The sequence below is a fragment of the Bombus vancouverensis genome, chromosome 5, assembly GCF_051014615.1.
Source record: "Bombus vancouverensis nearcticus chromosome 5, iyBomVanc1_principal, whole genome shotgun sequence".
NCBI lineage: Eukaryota > Metazoa > Arthropoda > Insecta > Hymenoptera > Apidae > Bombus > Bombus vancouverensis.
The window spans coordinates 18,826,283-18,845,524 of record NC_134915.1 but is presented as its reverse complement, the minus strand read 5'-3'; the positions used below and the strand labels follow the sequence as shown (position 1 = coordinate 18,845,524).

Sequence of the window (19,242 nt, the reverse complement as noted above, 5' to 3'; positions counted from 1 at the left end):
TAGATTCGAAAAACCGTGCATTATACGATATCATCAAATATTTAAATTATTTAAATCGTTAAAAAGCTTGATCGTTCGTCATTATGTCGCGAAATAGCTTTTCGATTTCTTTCTTCAAGCTGCAGACAGTGACACATAACGTCAAATACAACCAAAAGTTTTCTTACTTTGAGAAGTTTCGAGGGATGCGCTGAAGCTTCGAAGCAAAGTCTGATCTGTATTTGAAAATTCTCGACGCGCAAGAAGTATCTCTGGTTATCAACGTCTCTCTCTCTCTTTCTCTCTCTCCCTTTCTCTCTCTCTCTCTCTCTCTCTCTCTCTCTTCGCATTTTCTGTCAAAGAGTTCAATTTAATTTCTGCTCTACGACGGATAAGTTCACGGGCTACATGGACGAACGGCAAAGACGGAAAGTCGAATCGAGGCGTAAACGCTTGTCTTTGTCCTCCTCGAGAGCCCGAAACAAGGAAAGAACAATGGAATTTCGTTATTGCGCCAACAGATGGAAAAACAACAAAATGCCCCTCGCAAGGTCTTTCGCCGCGTTTCATTCATTCTCCCTTTCGTTCTTGTGGCTCTTCGCTTTTCTGCCGCTTGTCTCTGAATCGATTCCTACGTGACGAATCGCGTTCCACTTTCTTTCTTATGTACCTTATTCTCGGTGAATCTGACAATTGATTGCGCACGACCGAATCGAGGTCACGCGTGTACAGGCCTTTGTCGAAGATGAAAAAGAGTCGGGTACTCGAGGAGAAAAACGGGATGCAGTTGCTATGAATTTTACCGCGTTCTACGCCCTGGAGGTTATCGATGATTGGCTGCACGCTTTCCAATTGTCGTCGTGTCAGGGTCTTCGATGGCCAGCACCGTTCCTTAAAATTATCTTCCAATGACAATAGTTCCTGCAAGTTGGAAACAACAGAAATAAAAACGAAATGCCTGTACTATCCTGCCCAGTCTAACTGTATTCGAACATATGGAAATATGTTATGCACGATGTACAAGATTTGTGCGAAGAATAACTAAAGGCAAGTCAAATACTCCGTAGTTTTATTCATTTCATAGTATTTTATTCAGTATTTTATACAGTATTTCACGCAACGTTCTACAAACGATAATAGATGTTTGATACCCTACGTAAAGTGTCTTAACCTAACGTATTTGTACTACGTATACAGAAATATTTATTGTTTTCCACGTTATATCGATGACACCTCGATCGAATGTTCGATTTTCATGGCTTTATGTTATAAATTATTCTATTTTAAATTGCATCAAAGCATTACATTACGTTCACGAAACGTGATATAATTGATTATAGGTGTCTATCTGAAAATATTGAAATACAGATTGTAAACCATGCGTGCCGATTAATCATCAAAACAGCAGTCATCGGTAATCTTTTTCCCCACGTTACATGCCGCATTTATCAGCGCAGTTTTTGCATGGTTGCACACTTTTCATCACCCACACTCCATGGCACGCACGTAAATACATCGCTCGGAATCAACCAATTCGCTTCGTTCACCGGAATAGCACAAAGGACGCGAATAATCAGCAATTCGATTTAAAATGTCGATAATACCTTTGATTCGTTTAAAATCTTTGATGTCGATCCATTATACATAAATACGATCGTGTAATCCTTAAAGTAGTGGCGTATTATTGCCTATATCATATTTGAATGAAACTTTTCATAAGTATAACGCTGGTACAATTATGTATTACATTTTCTTTTGAAATACGCTTTTCCTTAGATCGAAGGGAATAAACGCATAGATTATAAAAAAAATTGTTTTACATCGTCTTTTCTCGATTCATTATCGATTTTACTCCAATAATTATATATCATTTTAAAACTTTGGTTTCAGCGATCGTTTTGACACAAATTTAACATCCTTCCGTTATATTTCACCTTTTCGCTGCCCAAAATGCGAAAACATACCGCGAGATTGTGGGCGTTGTGTAATAAATATAACAACGGGGCAAATATATTTTATACATCTTCATATTGATACGGTGCATACGTGCAATGATAAGTTTAAGCTAAAGTTTTTGGTCAGATAGATTTTTCATTGTGTATTTCAAGAACGATACTTCAAAGAAATTTAACTGATATCATGTACAACCACGCAACAATGTTTATTTGTTGTGGATACTATTTTCCTTCGGTTGTTCCATGCTCTTATATCTATTATCAGATGAAATTTTTCTCACAGTTAGTTTTAAATTTATCACGTAAAATTATTTGTAATCGGCCAATTATGTAATATTCGGACGGTGCAAAATGACGAGGAGAGACGAAAACGATAAAGGGAGATGAAATCTAAATGGAAATATAACGAGCGAGATATATGTTATTCGAAACTAAATTCTCGAATAAAAATTTCGTATTATTCGTATGCTTGATCATCGCTCTATGTTTGACGATTTTTTTATCTCTTCTATCCTATCTGTAAAATCCTTTTAGATACTGCTTTTGAAATATAAAATGTAAAATCTATCTGGCCAGGTACTTTTGTACACCACTGTAAACGTTCGAATTCTCGCACGAAGCACCGTGTATTCTTTTGTTCAAACGGTGACCGATAACAAAATCACCAAAACAATTTCGAAGTATTCGAATGGAGAAGTCCGCATCCATCAGGAGGTCCATGTGTTTTGTTGATGTTGTCACGGGGCAGGATAGTGTAGCGTACACGGCGTCCTTTTCGTCGTCGCCAACAATGCCTATAATGTACGGTGTACGGATTCACGTCGAACGGAGGTTTGTTCCGTACACAATGGAGTATACGCGAAGCCGTGTGCGTGGCTGGAAAGCGATTCAAGTGTTCGTGGTAGCTGATTCGAAATCTGCGTGCCGGAGTTTAACAGGCCCTGAATGAAAGCAGACATTTCCTAAGTAAACGTTTTTACGTTATTACGAGGATCCTGAAGTGGATATCAAGCAAACGAACGTAACTGAACTCGGTTGATCGACTATCGTTCTCATCTCTATAAAGATCTCTATTCCTGGACATTGCATCGAATCTCTGACTCAACGAAATTTTACTGCAGCATTTGTGAGATTAACTTATCTCGCCTTCTTCGATAGATGGAATGGACGAGTCAATTTGATCCGCAAATTATAAGCTGGCTGAGAGCGATGTACGTATGCCGTGAATCCTAAACAAAACGTTGATTTATTATGGAATTAAATATAATCTCTCGTATGTTAGGCCAGTATTGCTTTTTACTAAAATCTTATATCTTATATTTTAATAAGATTTGTTTGCTAATATAATATATTAAGCTGTGCATAATATATTAAATAATAACTTAATATATTGAATATATTAAATGTATTAAGTATTAATGTATTAAATGTATGAAAAATATAAATATTTCGTGTAATATTAATAACAAGTAAACAGAACGATATTAAGACAGAATTAATTCGTGTATAAATTAATCAATCAGAGTGTGATATCGTGGAAATTATAAAATATGTAAATATTTCATAAGCATGTATCGAAGAGGAAAATACCAGGTATAATTATGAGATATGCGAAATTTCCAATATTAATATCGAACGAAACCATTCGTTTTGTGAATTATTAATAAGCAGCTACTATTCGATAAAACAGAAAAAAGATTAATCTCTTCTTCTGTTGATAAATTTTTAATTATTTTGAGAACTTGGTTATTCTTTCTCACTTTGTGCGAACAAGTCACCTAACTTTATCGAGTACAAAGTATTTCGTTTACGTAATAGATCGTCAAACGTTCTGGTAATTAACAACATCAAGTAATTGTACAGTAATAAACGTTAATTACCATGTAATTAAAACATATTACAGGGATGAAAGGAGCTACTGCGGATTACGTAAAGATGCTTTTCCTCGATTATCCAGGGATGCAATTGTCCTGGCAGAACGGTCGTGTTTATCAGAGTTACGGTTAATTTCCCTGGCCTAGTGGCCATCGAGTGGCTTGTTAACCTCGGTTAATAGAATTAAATAAACATTTAACTATAAAAATTTGGTAAATAAGATGATGTTACATCGCTGTCTAGTTTGAAAGTAGCAACGATGAATTTCTCAAGCAATATACTTGAAGAGTACCTTTAAAATATTTAATATTTTAGGAGTTTAAAAATTTTAACAAGAATAAAACTCGACGGAAGAATGCGAAGAATCGAATCAAGGATTTGGTTTGTATTTTCTTCCAAAGCTTCCCAGTCAGTTGTTGTCATGATTTAAGTACGTTGATAGCAGCAGGGCTGTCAGCACCGGATAGAGACGAATGGCTCGATGTCGTATCATTCACAACCCTTATAATAATTATGTGAAAAGGGGGGGGGAGCACTAAAGAAAGAAATGTCACAGCCCTCGGCAAGAGGGCTCCCGTTCGAGTTCGTCATCGACTCGAACGAGAGTAAGAAACAGACATATTTCCAACGTGAAATCTCTTTATAATACACATAGTATTCGATAAAATTTCAACCTTTAATTCTTCCGATTAAATTGGTCTCCATGCGACATACAGTGTGAGACTCTTTTTATACGTGTTATATTAACAGATTATCTTTTAACATTATGTCAAATAAAACGGATGAATTACGATGATGTATTAGAGATTTCTCCCTAACTATAATAACGTCCTCGCACTTTATCCGATGTAAAAATCGCGTAAATACAAGCTTTTAGTGCTTATCGTTGGCTACCGTATGTGGCATCCGTCTAGTCAAGAAATATGACAAATGGCGCATTTGTGCATATTTAGACTCGTAATAATCGACCTAGTTGCTATATTTTCATAAATCATTTATAATAAGCAACGAATTTCCTTTATATTTCCCTATATCAAGTTTATCGTTATTTAGTATTACATATGCCCGAATCGTTAGAAATCAATTTTATCATTAATAATATTGTAATTGTACGATTAAATAGGATATTTGAAATCACGTTTACATCGTAAGAGAGTACCAATTAATGAATTAAGAAAATACGGGAAAGACATAATAAATCCACTTTTTCACAACGAAAGATGGAAGACGATCGGGCTATAAAAGATTTCATTCCGACTTATCTTCGCTTATAATTAAGTTCCTCGGTTAACGCGCGTTAATAATTCTTGGCTGACGGAAAGCTTGGCGAAGAAGAAGTACAAAGTGGCTTATGCAAATCAAATTGCAAATCAACTGTCTGTGTATGGTTCGCAGGGCATGTGTTCAAGTAGTAGTAAAAAGAAAGGAAAAAGCACATAGAGAAAGAATTGGCAAGATCTTAGCCGAACGAATGCGATAGGCAGGTGTCACGCCATCGCAAACCCCCGGCGCGACGATTACGACGATTACAGGAGGCTCCCGAGGGGTTGAAGAGGGTGGAATCGCCTCCGTTGACATTGCATCACGAAGCACTAACCACATTATTTATGCCACCTCGTAAAACTTGTGGCGTGCCTAAACACACTACTCGTTCCCACCACTCTTCCCCTTTTGCTCGGAAGTTGCACAGATCAGAGAAGGGGCGGGAACTTTTGTTTGTGAAGTTCACCATCTCCGCCCGTCGCGTCAGTGGTACTGCTCGCATCACCGATGGTTGAACGAGACTAGACGGTTACGCGATCCTTCCGCCAATCTCGAGCCATGACATCAAATTCCAGTTTTGACCGAGGAAACAGATATTTAATGAAAAAATACACTTTACCATCGAGGAAGATATAATATAAAGATATTATTTATTATTATTTACATATCTATTTCTACTCACATATTTTATAATACCGTAAAACTGTAACATTATATTTATAACCCCTTGTAAGTTACAATACTATAACTATATAGATATAGAATTAAAACGGAATTAAATAACGATATTATATATATATATATAAAATAATAACGTGACTAGACATCAGCTTTGGTAATATGTACATATGCGTAGTTACACAACGAAATAAATTGAAGAGAAAAAAAGATTAATATTTCCCCGTTACAAATAAATTGCTTTATAGATGAATTTTTCAAACCGAGCTCTTGTTTTATCTGTGAAAAATTGTTAGTCCGCTCGTTTTTTTTGCTATAAAAAATTTTGTAATTTAATACATCTCGCGGAATTAATGAATAACACTTAATAACATGCCCGAATTTTTAATAAAAAGAAATTTGAAACATAAAGAAGGCCAATTCGTTTAGTTGTTCTAAACCTACGTTGTTTAATTTATTATTAAATTCTATATTATTTAATACTATTATGTTGAATATATTATAACGAGATTTAACGTTAAAATCAGATTTTTTCATTCCGGGAGAAAGATTAATTCTTGTGTAAATAATAAGGGGAAATGAGTTCTTGTAACAAGTATTATCGTAATTGGACTACTCAAACGTTAAGTAAATAATATGCGATCTAAAGGAAAGGCATATACGCGTTTCACGTCGGCGAATTATTCTAAGATGATTTTCCATTGGAAGTTTATTGAATTTTACGAATAACTTGGTAGTTTGAAATAGCAACAAGAGAATGGAGTTGTTTGCATCAACGTCAATTTTCGAGCATGAAATAAGAAGCATGCAACAAATGAAGGTAAAATAAGAATGGATCCAGTGTGAAATATTGCATGCGTGTAATGATATGCAAGCCGAAAGGGGGTTTCTCGCCGTTACAACGCCGACGCACGGGTCCTTACTAAGGCATTTTTATTATACACGTGAACGTGTATTTGATTAATGTAGACGTATGGAAGACATAGATATCGTTAAGTGAAAATTGATAAAACTTTATTTATAACAGCACCTAATCGTGTTATATATGCAATGTTATGAAAGTATATTTTATCAATTTAGTTCCGAAAAGAGGGAAAAATTATTATAAAATAATGTCTTGTAAATTTTTGTTTCTCCTATTTCATATCGGACATCTAGGGTGTCTTTGAAACAATTTCGAGAATTATTAAAGGCTACAAATTGCTTTACGATACGAAAGAATTGCAGATTAAACGTAAAATATCGCATGTCTGTAATCGTAGGTTGCTTTAAAAGTTCGTGCTAGAGTTTCCACGTTGGTATGCCTAATGAAATACGATTTTCGAGCTATTTTTATTAGGTATCCGTAATCGGCCAGCTCGCGTAAACGCCGTACTCGATGAAAACGAGGAACAACGGGAATGCCTTCGATTTGACGTCCGCTTTTGTTTGGCCATTTCTACGTTCTATTTTTTTCGATCGAAAGCCGTTTCATTCTCAACAAATTGTAAATCTGAGTGCAATTCAATTCGATTTCATCTTTTCTCGCGATCGTGCGTATTTGTTTCTGATAGTATTTTATACAGCGCGACTACAACGCGACTACAACGCCTCGAGATGCCATACAGTGCGTTTATAAAGATCTGTTTTCATTTCCGTGTTTACTTACAGTTACCGTACTCGATGGAATTGGATTACGACGTAGTCGGTGTTCCGGGCGGTGTTTCCGGAATGATGGCACTGCTTCCTCCCAGAGTGAACGTGTCGGCTAGGGGAGAGGTGCCAGTCACACTGCAAGTCTTTAGGATCAGGCTACCGTGCTCGGGTCTCGTGAGTGCGCAAATTCCTTTGGCTTTGAGGTTGAACGTCACAGCCCCACCTGGTACCAAATACAACGATACCATTTTAGTATTCAAGAGAAACAAGATTTGTTTGAAAGGTAAGCGACAGAACTAATTTACAGGAATTACAAAATGATGCGGTATATCTCGTATTATTTCCACTGGTTAATATTTCATTTTCGTCAAAGTTGGAGCAATATGGTATATTTTTTGATGAAATTCGAAAGATACACTCTCTAGGAAAATTTCTAGCGCGTTATTAAGACACGTATACGTAAAATCTAACGCAACTTGTTCCGTTTTACCTTACTACGATATTTAATACGAAGTATTACTTTTATCGGCACCCTGTCAACTGTGTATGGTTAGCTGAGACGATGCCAGAGGCCCACGTTAGATCAAACACTTTCGCTCCAAGTACGTGTATTTTACGTACTTGCAATAATTTGCAAGTGGTAGAAATACTTAGGAACAGAACGTTACTCGTACTCGCGCACAAAAGGATAACTCGGTACAGAGAAATTGCTCGAATTTGCCAAATTCTTCTGCTTATTTTTCGAATAGCTCGACGTTAATGGAAGTAAATATACAAGTTAATAGAGAAGAATCTCCGGCTTTCGCGAAAACGCGTTCGCGGCACACCGATAAAAGTCTAGCCGTGCGTGTGTTACGCACGAAACGTGTAAACCGTGTCAACGCATTTACATACAAGTATTTTAACACCGTGGCGAACTGTCGATAATTGGTCGGCTTACGCAATCGCAAATTTAATTAGTACGTTCACCGGGATCGTTGAATACCTTCGTTACAAGCAACGCAATTTCGACGTATCCGCGATTAAAACAGAGAGAGTGGAGCATTCGTTCCGAGTCCCTTTCGGGCGCGAATTCTATGCACGATTTATGCCCCTTTGTGCAACACGCAATCGGCAACAACGCCGATGCATAATTTCTGAAAGCAGAATTTCGTGTATGCGAACGCGCTCGCCGTGATACCTGCACCCTGTGAAAATCGAGTGATTAAACTTTGGTCGCGCCGATGGCCTGGCTAATTTCGTTTAATTACATCGCGCGTGTGCCATATACCGCTTTACACTGGTAACCTGTCGTGTAACTTTATTAATCCTATTCGACCTGTTAAAACTCGGTTTACTCCTTTGTACGTTAACAACTGGATACCGATTACTGGCCAGATAATTACTCGTTGTCCGCTTGGCAACGAGAAGCGGAGCTGGCCAAGCGGTAAAAAAGTTTGCAGGAACATACTTTCCGAAATACACCGAACTGGCTTGATTAAATATACTAAATATATCGAAAGTTTCAGTCTACGAGCATTTAACCAAGCTCGATTAACGTAACTCGTTATTTACCTAAAAGTCGGCATGCACTTCGTCGATAATAAAAGAGGAAGTAATTAAAATGCGAAGAATTGTATTTTACAAAGAAGCATTTCGCAGCAATTAGGTCCGAAATACGAATTATTTTTTTATATTCGCGATAGTAGTTCGCTATAAATCCAATTCTAGTGCTTCCGGAGACACGAGATCTCCAAATCTCGTGCTTCGCCTGCTCAGTTCTTCGAACGAAACGTTTCCCGTGGAAAAAAAGATACGATATGATGTACAGACGTGATTCTCGCGGCAGCAGCCGTGGAAACATCCCATTCCCCGTCCGGAAATCGACAAGAACATGGAATATCAGGGATCTCGAAGTAGTAGCAACATTTCGTCAGACAGGTGGATAGAATCGGACTTCGCTGCTGATAGAAACTATACGTGTTTACAGCCGAGCGAGTGAGACGAACGCGAAAGGGGAGGGTCAACGGGAGACCGAGGAAACGAAGCGGTAGAAGGGAAACGGCGGGAGTTGAAAAAGAAGGTGTGGAAAGGAGAGAAGCGAGATAAGGCGGTAAACGAGAAACGCGAAGGAGAAGATAGAAAGAGCGAGTTGACAGACGCTGATCCGGATCTGGTTACCGGTGCAGGGGGCTACAACGAAAAGCAATCCACCGAATAAAATTGAATCTCGTCAGGAGTCGGTGTATTTAATGAAAGAGAAGAGAGGAAGGATCTCGCTGTCTAAGATCAAGAGGATCGACCACGTAGAAAAGTGGAGTAAAAGAGGTTGGTGAGGGGGTGATGAGGGGGTGGTAGTAAGACAGCAGGAAGGGTGGGAAATAAATAAGCAAGCGCTGCGAGGCGAGACTCGTCGACCGATGAGTAGTAGTACTCGCGCGTGTAGACCGAGGTTTCTTCCTCGCCAGAATTTGTTTTCTTCTTCGTTCTAGTAGTAGCCCCCGTCCATCATGGTCGTACGGGCGAGGTTCTTTACTTTCTAAGAGGTCCTGCGAAGATCCGAAATCGTTTGGAGACCACTCAAAAATAATCGAATCTCGTGTTGGCTCCTCGAGTGCTCGTATTCCAGCTATGTATACACCGAAAGGTTGAAAACGTTCGATAGCGGTCTTGCAGCAAATATCAGGCAAAAGCGCTGAATGAAAAGAAAAATGTCGGTATAGCGAACGATTTAAATGCCGATATTGTGCGAACTTTTCTCTGAATCCAGTAATCCACAGGGGCAAAGCGAAGGCGATGCGATGTAGAGGATCGAATGGGGTGGCCGAAGAAGGTTCTTTCTACTTTTAAATTTAAAGATATTGAATAAGCAACATGAATTTCTGAAAGAAGCGAAAAGACCAGAGGAAAATAAGAGGATCGTATCTTTTTGTTTGGTTATTTAGTTGCATTAAAAACTACGCAAACTTTTTATATTCGTCGCTCGATACACGCTACGGAAGCGCTACTGCTGATCTCTATGATAACAATATCGGTAAATCGTATTAGCTAAAACAATTTCAGTGATATAAAGTTACGTAGATTTTATAATATTATTTTATCACGTTACAAAATTATTCAATTCACCACTGGGCAACAGTGTATGTGTTATGCAATAATCGGACGACAGGGGAGTACAAATTAACAAAGTCATGTCCGCCGATAAATCGAAATGTTCTTCGTAATTTCATCGCGACAAATTAACGTTAAATGTACTCGTCGATGTACACGTAGTCATGGTATAAATTTGACGATCGAGAACGTTAAATTTATCAAAGATTAACATACCTAATATTCTCGCTACGTATATCGGTTTAACGTATCTTTACTCCTTAAAATCATAGTGAAATTACTCGATATAGCGGACGGAACACCGAATATCTGACCTCTTTTTTAAGTAATCATCAATGTCTCGTTACTACGTCGATTTGAGAAACCATACCACAGAGTCTGGAGTATCAAACAGTAAAGCACTACAGTACTACCTATGCTCTATTCTATAAAGAAATTTCATTATCGTTATTGTACGACGTGTATATTATAGCAATGGTATTTCAAACATCGCAGAAATGTTATATATAGGACTTGATCTTCGAGAAACCGGCTCCTTAAAAATACTCACCAGCGAGTCGCTTACATGTACTAAGAACAGCATTACTGAAAAAAGAAGAAGCGAATTTTATCGTTCACGGTAAAGCTAATCGTGTCATCCGCGATACAATCTTTTGATCTGCGCTGTATTTACGTTGTATTTACTCGAACATGGAGAATAGTTGAATCGCGAATTGCAAGGACAGATATTATACGATGATGTAATGAGTAAAATCTTATATTTCGCTGTCTTCGATCACTGAATATTCTCCAATTTTTAAGTTTATAATAGGAACGTAGTAGTATTTACGGTAGTTGTCGGAGGATGGTAACTAGATTTTAAATTACTCATCACGGTGAGATTGAAAGCATTTTTCACTCCGCGGGAAACGCCGCAATTTGCGATGAAATTTGTTTCAAGAGAGCAGACGCCGAGCGGTTGAGCGAAAGAACACCGAAGAACACCGTTCGAAGAGGGTCATTCCATTAATCCCGCAGGGACTTAATTCTGAACCTTCGTAAATCTCGGTTAAGGTTTGTTTGATAGCGTCGGATGGCATCGCCTACTGGGATTTAACCGAGATACACCTCTTTTCCTCTAAACGCGCTTTCTCGACTTTGCACTTGTTCTTAAACCCGTGAGTTTCTTGTCGGTGCGTCGACCAAGACTAAGTTTAATCGATCCTACGCCGTCCGCGAGCAGCACGAGCAAATTGATTCCTTTGTGCTTTGCCGACCGTTAATCTCTTCCTTCGACGTTTTTAATTAAAAATCAAGCGCTGCGGTTTCTTTGGACGTGTTAAACCATCGTCTAAACCGTCGAAATTATTTTTGCGCCAATCGAAACCGTGCATTTCTGACTTATTCCAACCAAATAAGCGTTAGAAAAGCTTCGGAGAAAAGAAACAATCGACGATTAATGGAAAATATAGCCGATGAAAGAAAAAATAGGTAGTAACGCATATGTTCTCCTTCTTCTTTATGATATTTTTCCTTTTACGTTGTATTTCAAATAGGTAAACTCTGTCAGTATGGTAAGCTGTGTCGGTCTGGTTAAAAATAAGAAATAGATCTATCGTGAGATCTGAAATACTTAATAGAGAACAATTTCGATCTCCAATATTGCCCAATTTTACGCTTTTATGTATCGATAATTTTGGAAAAAAGGTCTTCTTTTGGCACGAACGGTAAACGTTTTGAAACAGATTATTAACGCGTAGTACTCGCATTGACCGTGCATCTATTCTTTTTTCATGGCATAGTAACCACAAATGCATTACCACTCCCTTTGTACTTGATATTTTTGTTACAGCTTTTTAACGTAGTTTTAAACTACCTATATTTATACGACGTTTTTGCCTCGTGTTTCATCGTAGAATATACCGATGAAGTTTAGCTGGAAAAACTTGGAGCAGCCTGTAGTGTCGATTTAATAAAGGCAAATTGTGTTTCTGACGCAATTGATTTTTAGCAGGAAATTCTCAATACCAAGGGATGTTAAATATTCTTTATTAGCTGCGACGGTAAATAGCAATTCCACGAACGATGCCATAATTTAAATCGGCGTATGCTAACTAGGCGGAACAAGCAAACGAACAATTAAGGGTCGGGTAAACTTATCAACAATTCAATTAACCTCGCGGGAAGCGAAAAGATGAAACAACAAAAGTGTAATACCTCTCGTGAAAGCGACTTGCAACTGCGATCGCGCGGCGGAAAGAATGAAAACCAAAGTTACTTAAAAAAGTTTTTCGCGTGGTCTGCTTCGGTGAGTATTGTGCCATGTAAGAGGGGACATTTTAAAAAGATGTCGGTTCCTGCAAATAAATAAGAAAAGATTCCTCTAAGAAGTTGGACGTAGCGGGAAAAGCAGCTACGAGCCCGCGCGATTTATTTAACTTTTTCCACCGGCCTTCCCTTCGCCCCCTCTCGTTCTTCCTTCCTTTCCCTTCGTCCCTGCGCGCATCTCATCGCGCTTCAGAAAATTCTTCCTCGTCCGAGTGTCTCGCGAACGTTTCCGTCGTTATCGTGTAAAGCTCGTCTGTCTGCTTTGCGTTATTTATCCTGGCAACGGCACGAATCCTGTTTTTCCCGCTACTTTGTCTGGAACAAAACGAGATAGTGCAGGCGGATAAAAAGGATGCGATTCGTTAAAAGCGGGACACGAATTTACGTTGTTCAGCGGCTCGTACTTTCGGTAAGAAATCCTTGTAATATCGAGAAATTGCTTGCTCGTGGTTCCAGGTAATATGCTTAAGAAAGTTTTACATCGCTTTGCGAGAATACGTTCTTGAAAAAACTGCAGTTTTAAATTACGATGTAGTTTAATCGAATGAAAACATGCGCGTGTAAGTGCGCGGCGAACAGGGGCGAATGTTTCGGAAGCAAAGTTATCGAGAATGAGTTGCAAAAGTCAACTAAATTAATGTACGAAGTGTATTTATAATATTTAAGAAGAAGGAGAAGTTTAATTGATATGTTTTCTAGCTATACGTTAGCGTGTTTTATCGCATGAAAGTGGTAAGTTAATTTATTAAGCGTGTGTACGTTCTCGTTGAGTCGAAGATGATGAATTATGTAGTAATGGCGTATGTGAAAGGTCAAAGTATGATTTTTTAAAATATGTCGTTTAGAAAATAAATTGAAAATAATTTCGACGCAACTTTATTCTAAACAAAATAGACGTTACATATGTTTTCTGGTATTTGCAGTGTTTACTTGTACGTCGCGTGGTTTACGTTATCGACGTCAGTTTCTTTATCTTTGACATCGTTCACGAAATCACACACCTATACATGTGATTGTTCTTGCGAAAGCGAAACTTGTTATTTTTTAAAATTAAACGTTTAATTAACACATGCCAGAGATTGCTAGGAAGGTATATATAAAAATATAAATTATATTACTAATATAAATATTTTAAGTGTAAAACTGAACACAGCTAAAGATATTTCGAACACGTTGATTAAAATTGTACTTGGCTCAAAACTCGAGTTATATCGTTGTATAAAATACGCGTGATAACACTCATGACCTAAATCAACTTAATGAATTTCTAAAGCGTACCAAGCGGGGTGGCTGCAAAGCCAACTACCAGCGTGTAGTTTCCAAAGGTTTATGTCCACGTATTAAAGGGTACCTATTCGTGTATTTTATATCTAGATAAATACGCAGAGCGATGTACTTTTACCGTTAAATAAGTAAATGGAGCTTCCTAAGAATTCAAGTCCAGGAAGTGGAAACATGTAACAATATAGTAGGTACGGTGGAAAACAACCGTTAATAAGAAACCATTAACGTAGTGTTTTATCAATTCGTAGCTAACAGGAAAATCAATTACAAACTTACAAACTATCTTTTTGCCGTATCGTTTGCTTCAGAATGAGAAACACCAAGTACAAGTGAAATAGAGAAAAATTCGTCATCCGATTTATTCATATAAATGTTGAGATGTCTCGAACGACTACGTCTTGATATTCTTATCTTGATATCGTTGTCTCGATATCTAGAATCGATCCTGCAAGTAGCGCCAACTTTTTTATTTACACTCTGTGTACGTTTCCTGCTACGATACGCTGGAACCATGCATTTACTCGTGCGATCTTACAAATTTTCGGTTACTTATTTCATCGAAAAATCTGATTCAAAGGTAAAATCAAAGCTGTGGCCTGTATAACTCTACCTTTATTAAAGGAATCGGAGCTCGGGTTTTCATTAAAAACGTCGAACAAACAGAAGAATGTCTTCAAAGAATGAGAGTATAGTTTCGAAATCAAAGCGAAGCACCGGTGCAATTTATTACAGTTCACCCTACCTTTACGATCCCGTTTGTGGAACAGAAAAGATCCTGAAAGATAAGGAACGGAAATTTAAATCAAAGGAATACCGGGCGTGGAAAACGCAATAGAAGCTTATCAATTTCCAACAAAATCGCAACGATATGAACGTCTCTTATTTCGAGGTGTAAATTTCGAGATACAAATCTAATCGATAAAACAAACAGATTTTCATAAAAGACACGAATCACGTATTCGATTTAAATCGTTTAATTTAAACGACCGGAGGAAAATGCTAAGACTCTATTTTTTAGCACTCGAGATGGCAATGATTCAAAGGAGGCAACCGGTAAAGAGTTATGCAGGGTGGAAAGCGCAAACAGACGTGAAAGGAAATACGACGAGGTTCCAAGGATGACCGACTGTGCTTTGTAGAAAACTCGTCGTAGTTTGTGGTGAACCACTAGGACAGGAGGAGGGCCGATTCAAAAAGATGTTCTTCCTTGCGTTCGAGTTGCACTCTTAATCCGCTATTCCACGGTTGCTCCATGCTGCTGTTCGATAGTGATTCGTAGTTCGGTAGTGACACGTAGAACGAACGATCGAACAGCGTGTCAACGATTGTTCGATAAAATCACCTGTCTTACTTGCAACGGAATGCACCGTGCCAGGGAGGAGGGAGAGTGTGGTTCGATCGGTAAAATGGATTGTCTACGGTGTAACGCGGCTTGAACACATTTTCTGAATGTAATACCAATTATTTTACGCCAGTACGGGAAAATCCGCTCGTTAAATCGCTCACGAATCTATGTTAATGGCTGCGTTTCTCTGTTATTACGCTGTCAAAGTGCATGGCCAAATTTTTTAACGAGATTTCAACGTCGCGCGATGTGTTTCCTTGACTATAGGTTATCGTTAATAATGTGTATATAAATTTAATCGGTTGATCGACAAAAGCGGCGCCTCTGACCAAGGTTAAAAATTGCATATATCATATATGTTTGAGCTTTTGATAATATTAATTTATGGAAATCTAATAACTTTCTATAGAATGGAGCTTATAATGTATGTATATTAATAATAGAAGATGTGTTATTGAAAAACTTTTTGTCGCGTCTTATTCGAAATTGTTAGTATTTCGACTTTAAAATCTTCGATCGAAAAAACAAAATTTAAAATCATAAAGCTACAATTTGTATTATAATATCGAATACATGAATTCTTGGACCTATATTTAATCTCCATCTATCTTTATTTTATATACATATATCTTAATTTAAAATTCTAGAGAAGATAATAATTCTTAAAATTTTTAACGTTGTATCTAAAAATATTATCAACTCGTTATTTATCTCATTTTCAGCAAATGTAATATTTATCTGCAGAGATGTACATACGTAATTTCCACGCTTTAATTCGTGTATTACGGAGCACGAAATACATAGTTAGATATAATAGAAACGATAAGTCGGATTACTCAAAGATACGAAAACGAAACTACTAGGATTTTTGTTGCAGGAGTGCAAGCACCTCCCAGAAACGATTCGGTACGTTTGGAACCAGGACCTTTGGTGAATGGTGCTGGAGCTCTTTATATCGCCGCAACATGTGCGTGCGCCTTGATATTAGTCGTTGGAAGCGTAGCAAGCGCCTTGTACATTCGCAACAGCAAGGCTCGCATTCAAGAATCTCAGTAAGTAGATACAATTTCCATATGCCGGTTATCACTTTGCTACGAATTCCGGTTTCACGTTCGAATTACCCAGGAAATTTATTTTTAACTCGGTTAGACGAAAGTAATGGTCAAAAAATACACTTTGCGAGTTGCGAATCTTGACGCTATTTCAATAATTCCTTTCTTTCATTACGTCAAATTCACAGCTACGAATACCAAAAAGGTTTACGAGTATTTCTTCTCTCGTTCCTTTCCCGTTTTCTAATTACTTATTGTTAATTTAACGAAAATAAGTCGATTAATTATAAGACTAAAGCGGCTAATTAATATTAATCTCTGTAGTTAGACGTTTAAATGAAATTTAAATAAAGTAAGTATATCGGAAACTCGCGTCAAAATTCAATTTGTAAGCATTAAAATTTCTGACGCAATGTAAGCTATGTGCTGATAATGAAACAGACGCGTGTCCTGCACCGTTTTATGTTTTAACAACTAACCTTTAAGATTCGTATTTAAAGCGTTTGTCATCGAATAAATCGTCACGATGCAAATGAAATTATCGATACTTTTGTGCATAAGTAAGAAACTTTACGACAACGCTGTTTTATCATTCGCTGTGAAAAATAAGACAAAGTTTTTTGTACTAAACTAAATCGCTATTCCTTAATGAATATTTATTGTCTACGAATTAAACGTTAAAGAACTGATTAAAATATACGTATTACGGTCCCTCTTAATTAGTAGTCTTAAGCGAGCAGTACGCAGGCTCTAAATGCAAACAGGAAAATTTTGTAGTGCCACTGTCGGGAAATCGGAACAGTACTGCAAAATGCAGTACAGGCGATCGTCTTACGATATTCGTATAGACGAAGGGTACATAGATATTTTCAGTAGTGCTTTAAATTCTGATTGGCATTTGAAAATGTCGTAAACGTACGAATAAGCGTATCTTCCCGCGAAGATAAAAGCCACTTATTAAACGACGTAATCCGATCATGTCACGAGTAGAATCGGACACAAGCGAATAAATGAAAATCAGCGGCAAACGGGACGTTGGAACGCGGCGACGCGTAGGCCACTGACTGCTCGTAAGATTCGCACGGTTGGCAGGTTTTCACGTATCGTCGCGCGCGCCGGGCGCATTCTCATTTCCCACCAGCAACCGGAGAGTGAAAAGTCGTCGACGCGCGTTGCCGGTTGTCGTGAATTTTCCGCTGGATACGGCAACTGCCGAGTTGGGCTGGTCTCTCGGCCCGGTTCACCGTAGGGAAGAGACAGAAGGGCAGAGAAAGATTTCTACACCCCCGCGGGAAATTCATGGGATAAGCTGGATAGGAACTCGTCCGCATGAAATATCCTTTCAATAAGCCCCGGTGATACGTCGGTCGCTTGCCACGGCAGCCGACATTTTATTGCACGGCTACACGCCCCCGTTCGAAAGAGGACTCCTGCGGGAGAGAATGTAAGCAGCGAATTCAGAGGGATGGAATCGCTCTCCATCTTCGCCTGTTCCTCACCTTTTCCCCTGCTGTCTCGCTTCCGCTTCACTCGTCTTTCCCTCTGTGCGAACCACTTGTCTCTTTTGCAGATGTACGAAACGAACTAGCTCGGTCTGGCATCATGGGAAAATGCTTCCTCTTATTTGTACCGATCGACTGAAATGCTTCGCATCCGTCTAGAATGAAAGCTTCCGAAGGGTTCGTGAAGTCATTATACCGCAATTTTTCTTTCTTCGCGTCCGATTCGCCTAGCTTGTAAAAATTATTTCGACTCTTCTCTTACGTTAGACGTTTCACTTTTATATAGATAGTAATTTGTTTGTTGAGAAGCGATAGTTACAAAAATTTCATATCTGTATATATTATATGCTTAACAAGTTACTATAAACTTTGAAAGATACCGTTGTGATAAAGTGCGTGTTTCATATCAGACATTAACCGAACATCGTATAAAGATAGTTTTTCCATCGAGCTTTTATAACCTATTTCATGATGCATAAATTATTAGCTATACGTATATAGCAAAGCAACTTATCCAAGAAGATTGCGGTAAAAGAAGATCCGAGGCAAAGTTTCAAGAAAGGAGAACTTTTACCTCCCTTGTACTTGCTTCTCTACTACCTCTCCAGCTTCTCTCTTCTTTATGCGGATTCGTCGTATACTTCCTCCGAATATATTAGTTCTTCCTAGACTTTTGGCATGCGATTTTTCACGCGACTTACGAAAAAAAAAGTATCGTTGAAATTTGCGGCAACGCGATCCACTCCGTTCTATTCGTTTCTAATTTTTCTTTCTCCTCTGTTATAATTAACTGCTTGTACTTCGTTCCCGTAACTTTTTCTGGATGATTCAAATATATCAATTAATAGACAAATTATATCGCACTCTGTTTCCATCCTACAGGATCGACATAAGATAGCCAAATAGCAAGGCAGTTTCATGAGCAAAAGTAGGTCCAAAAATGATGGAAGTACAATTTCTACGAACATATTCCAAGGTGTACATGCTTTATTTTACGAAACACCGAAACAATTTTTCCTGTTATTCGCTCGATGTTTGTAATTTCTTCAAAATTGTACATTTGATTTGACGTGTGTCTAAGCATGAATAAAAATCAAGCAAAATTAATCAAGTTTCTTAAGAACGTGTCTCGTACGAGGAAAATCGTATTCCGTATCTTTAACTTCTTTCTTCGTGTATAATCACCTTCTTGACATATCCATGAAAACTGCATTGTGCATAGTGCATTGCGCTTTGTTCTGACATTTCACGGGTATTCCAGTTCGCTTTTTCGAGAC

At 38.1% G+C, this 19,242-nt stretch overlaps 1 protein-coding gene across 1 annotated transcript in view; it reads left to right on the top strand.

The window, feature by feature from the left end:
- LOC117158648 (tyrosine-protein kinase Dnt) overlaps positions 1 to 19,242 on the top strand; it is a 103,744-nt gene that overhangs the window by 64,480 nt on the left and 20,022 nt on the right. Inside the window, exons 3-4 of the mRNA XM_033337776.2 lie at positions 7,401 to 7,668; positions 16,289 to 16,463. Of these exons, the coding sequence (XP_033193667.1) occupies positions 7,401 to 7,668; positions 16,289 to 16,463 (443 nt within the window). The remainder of the gene's footprint in view (positions 1 to 7,400; positions 7,669 to 16,288; positions 16,464 to 19,242) is intronic.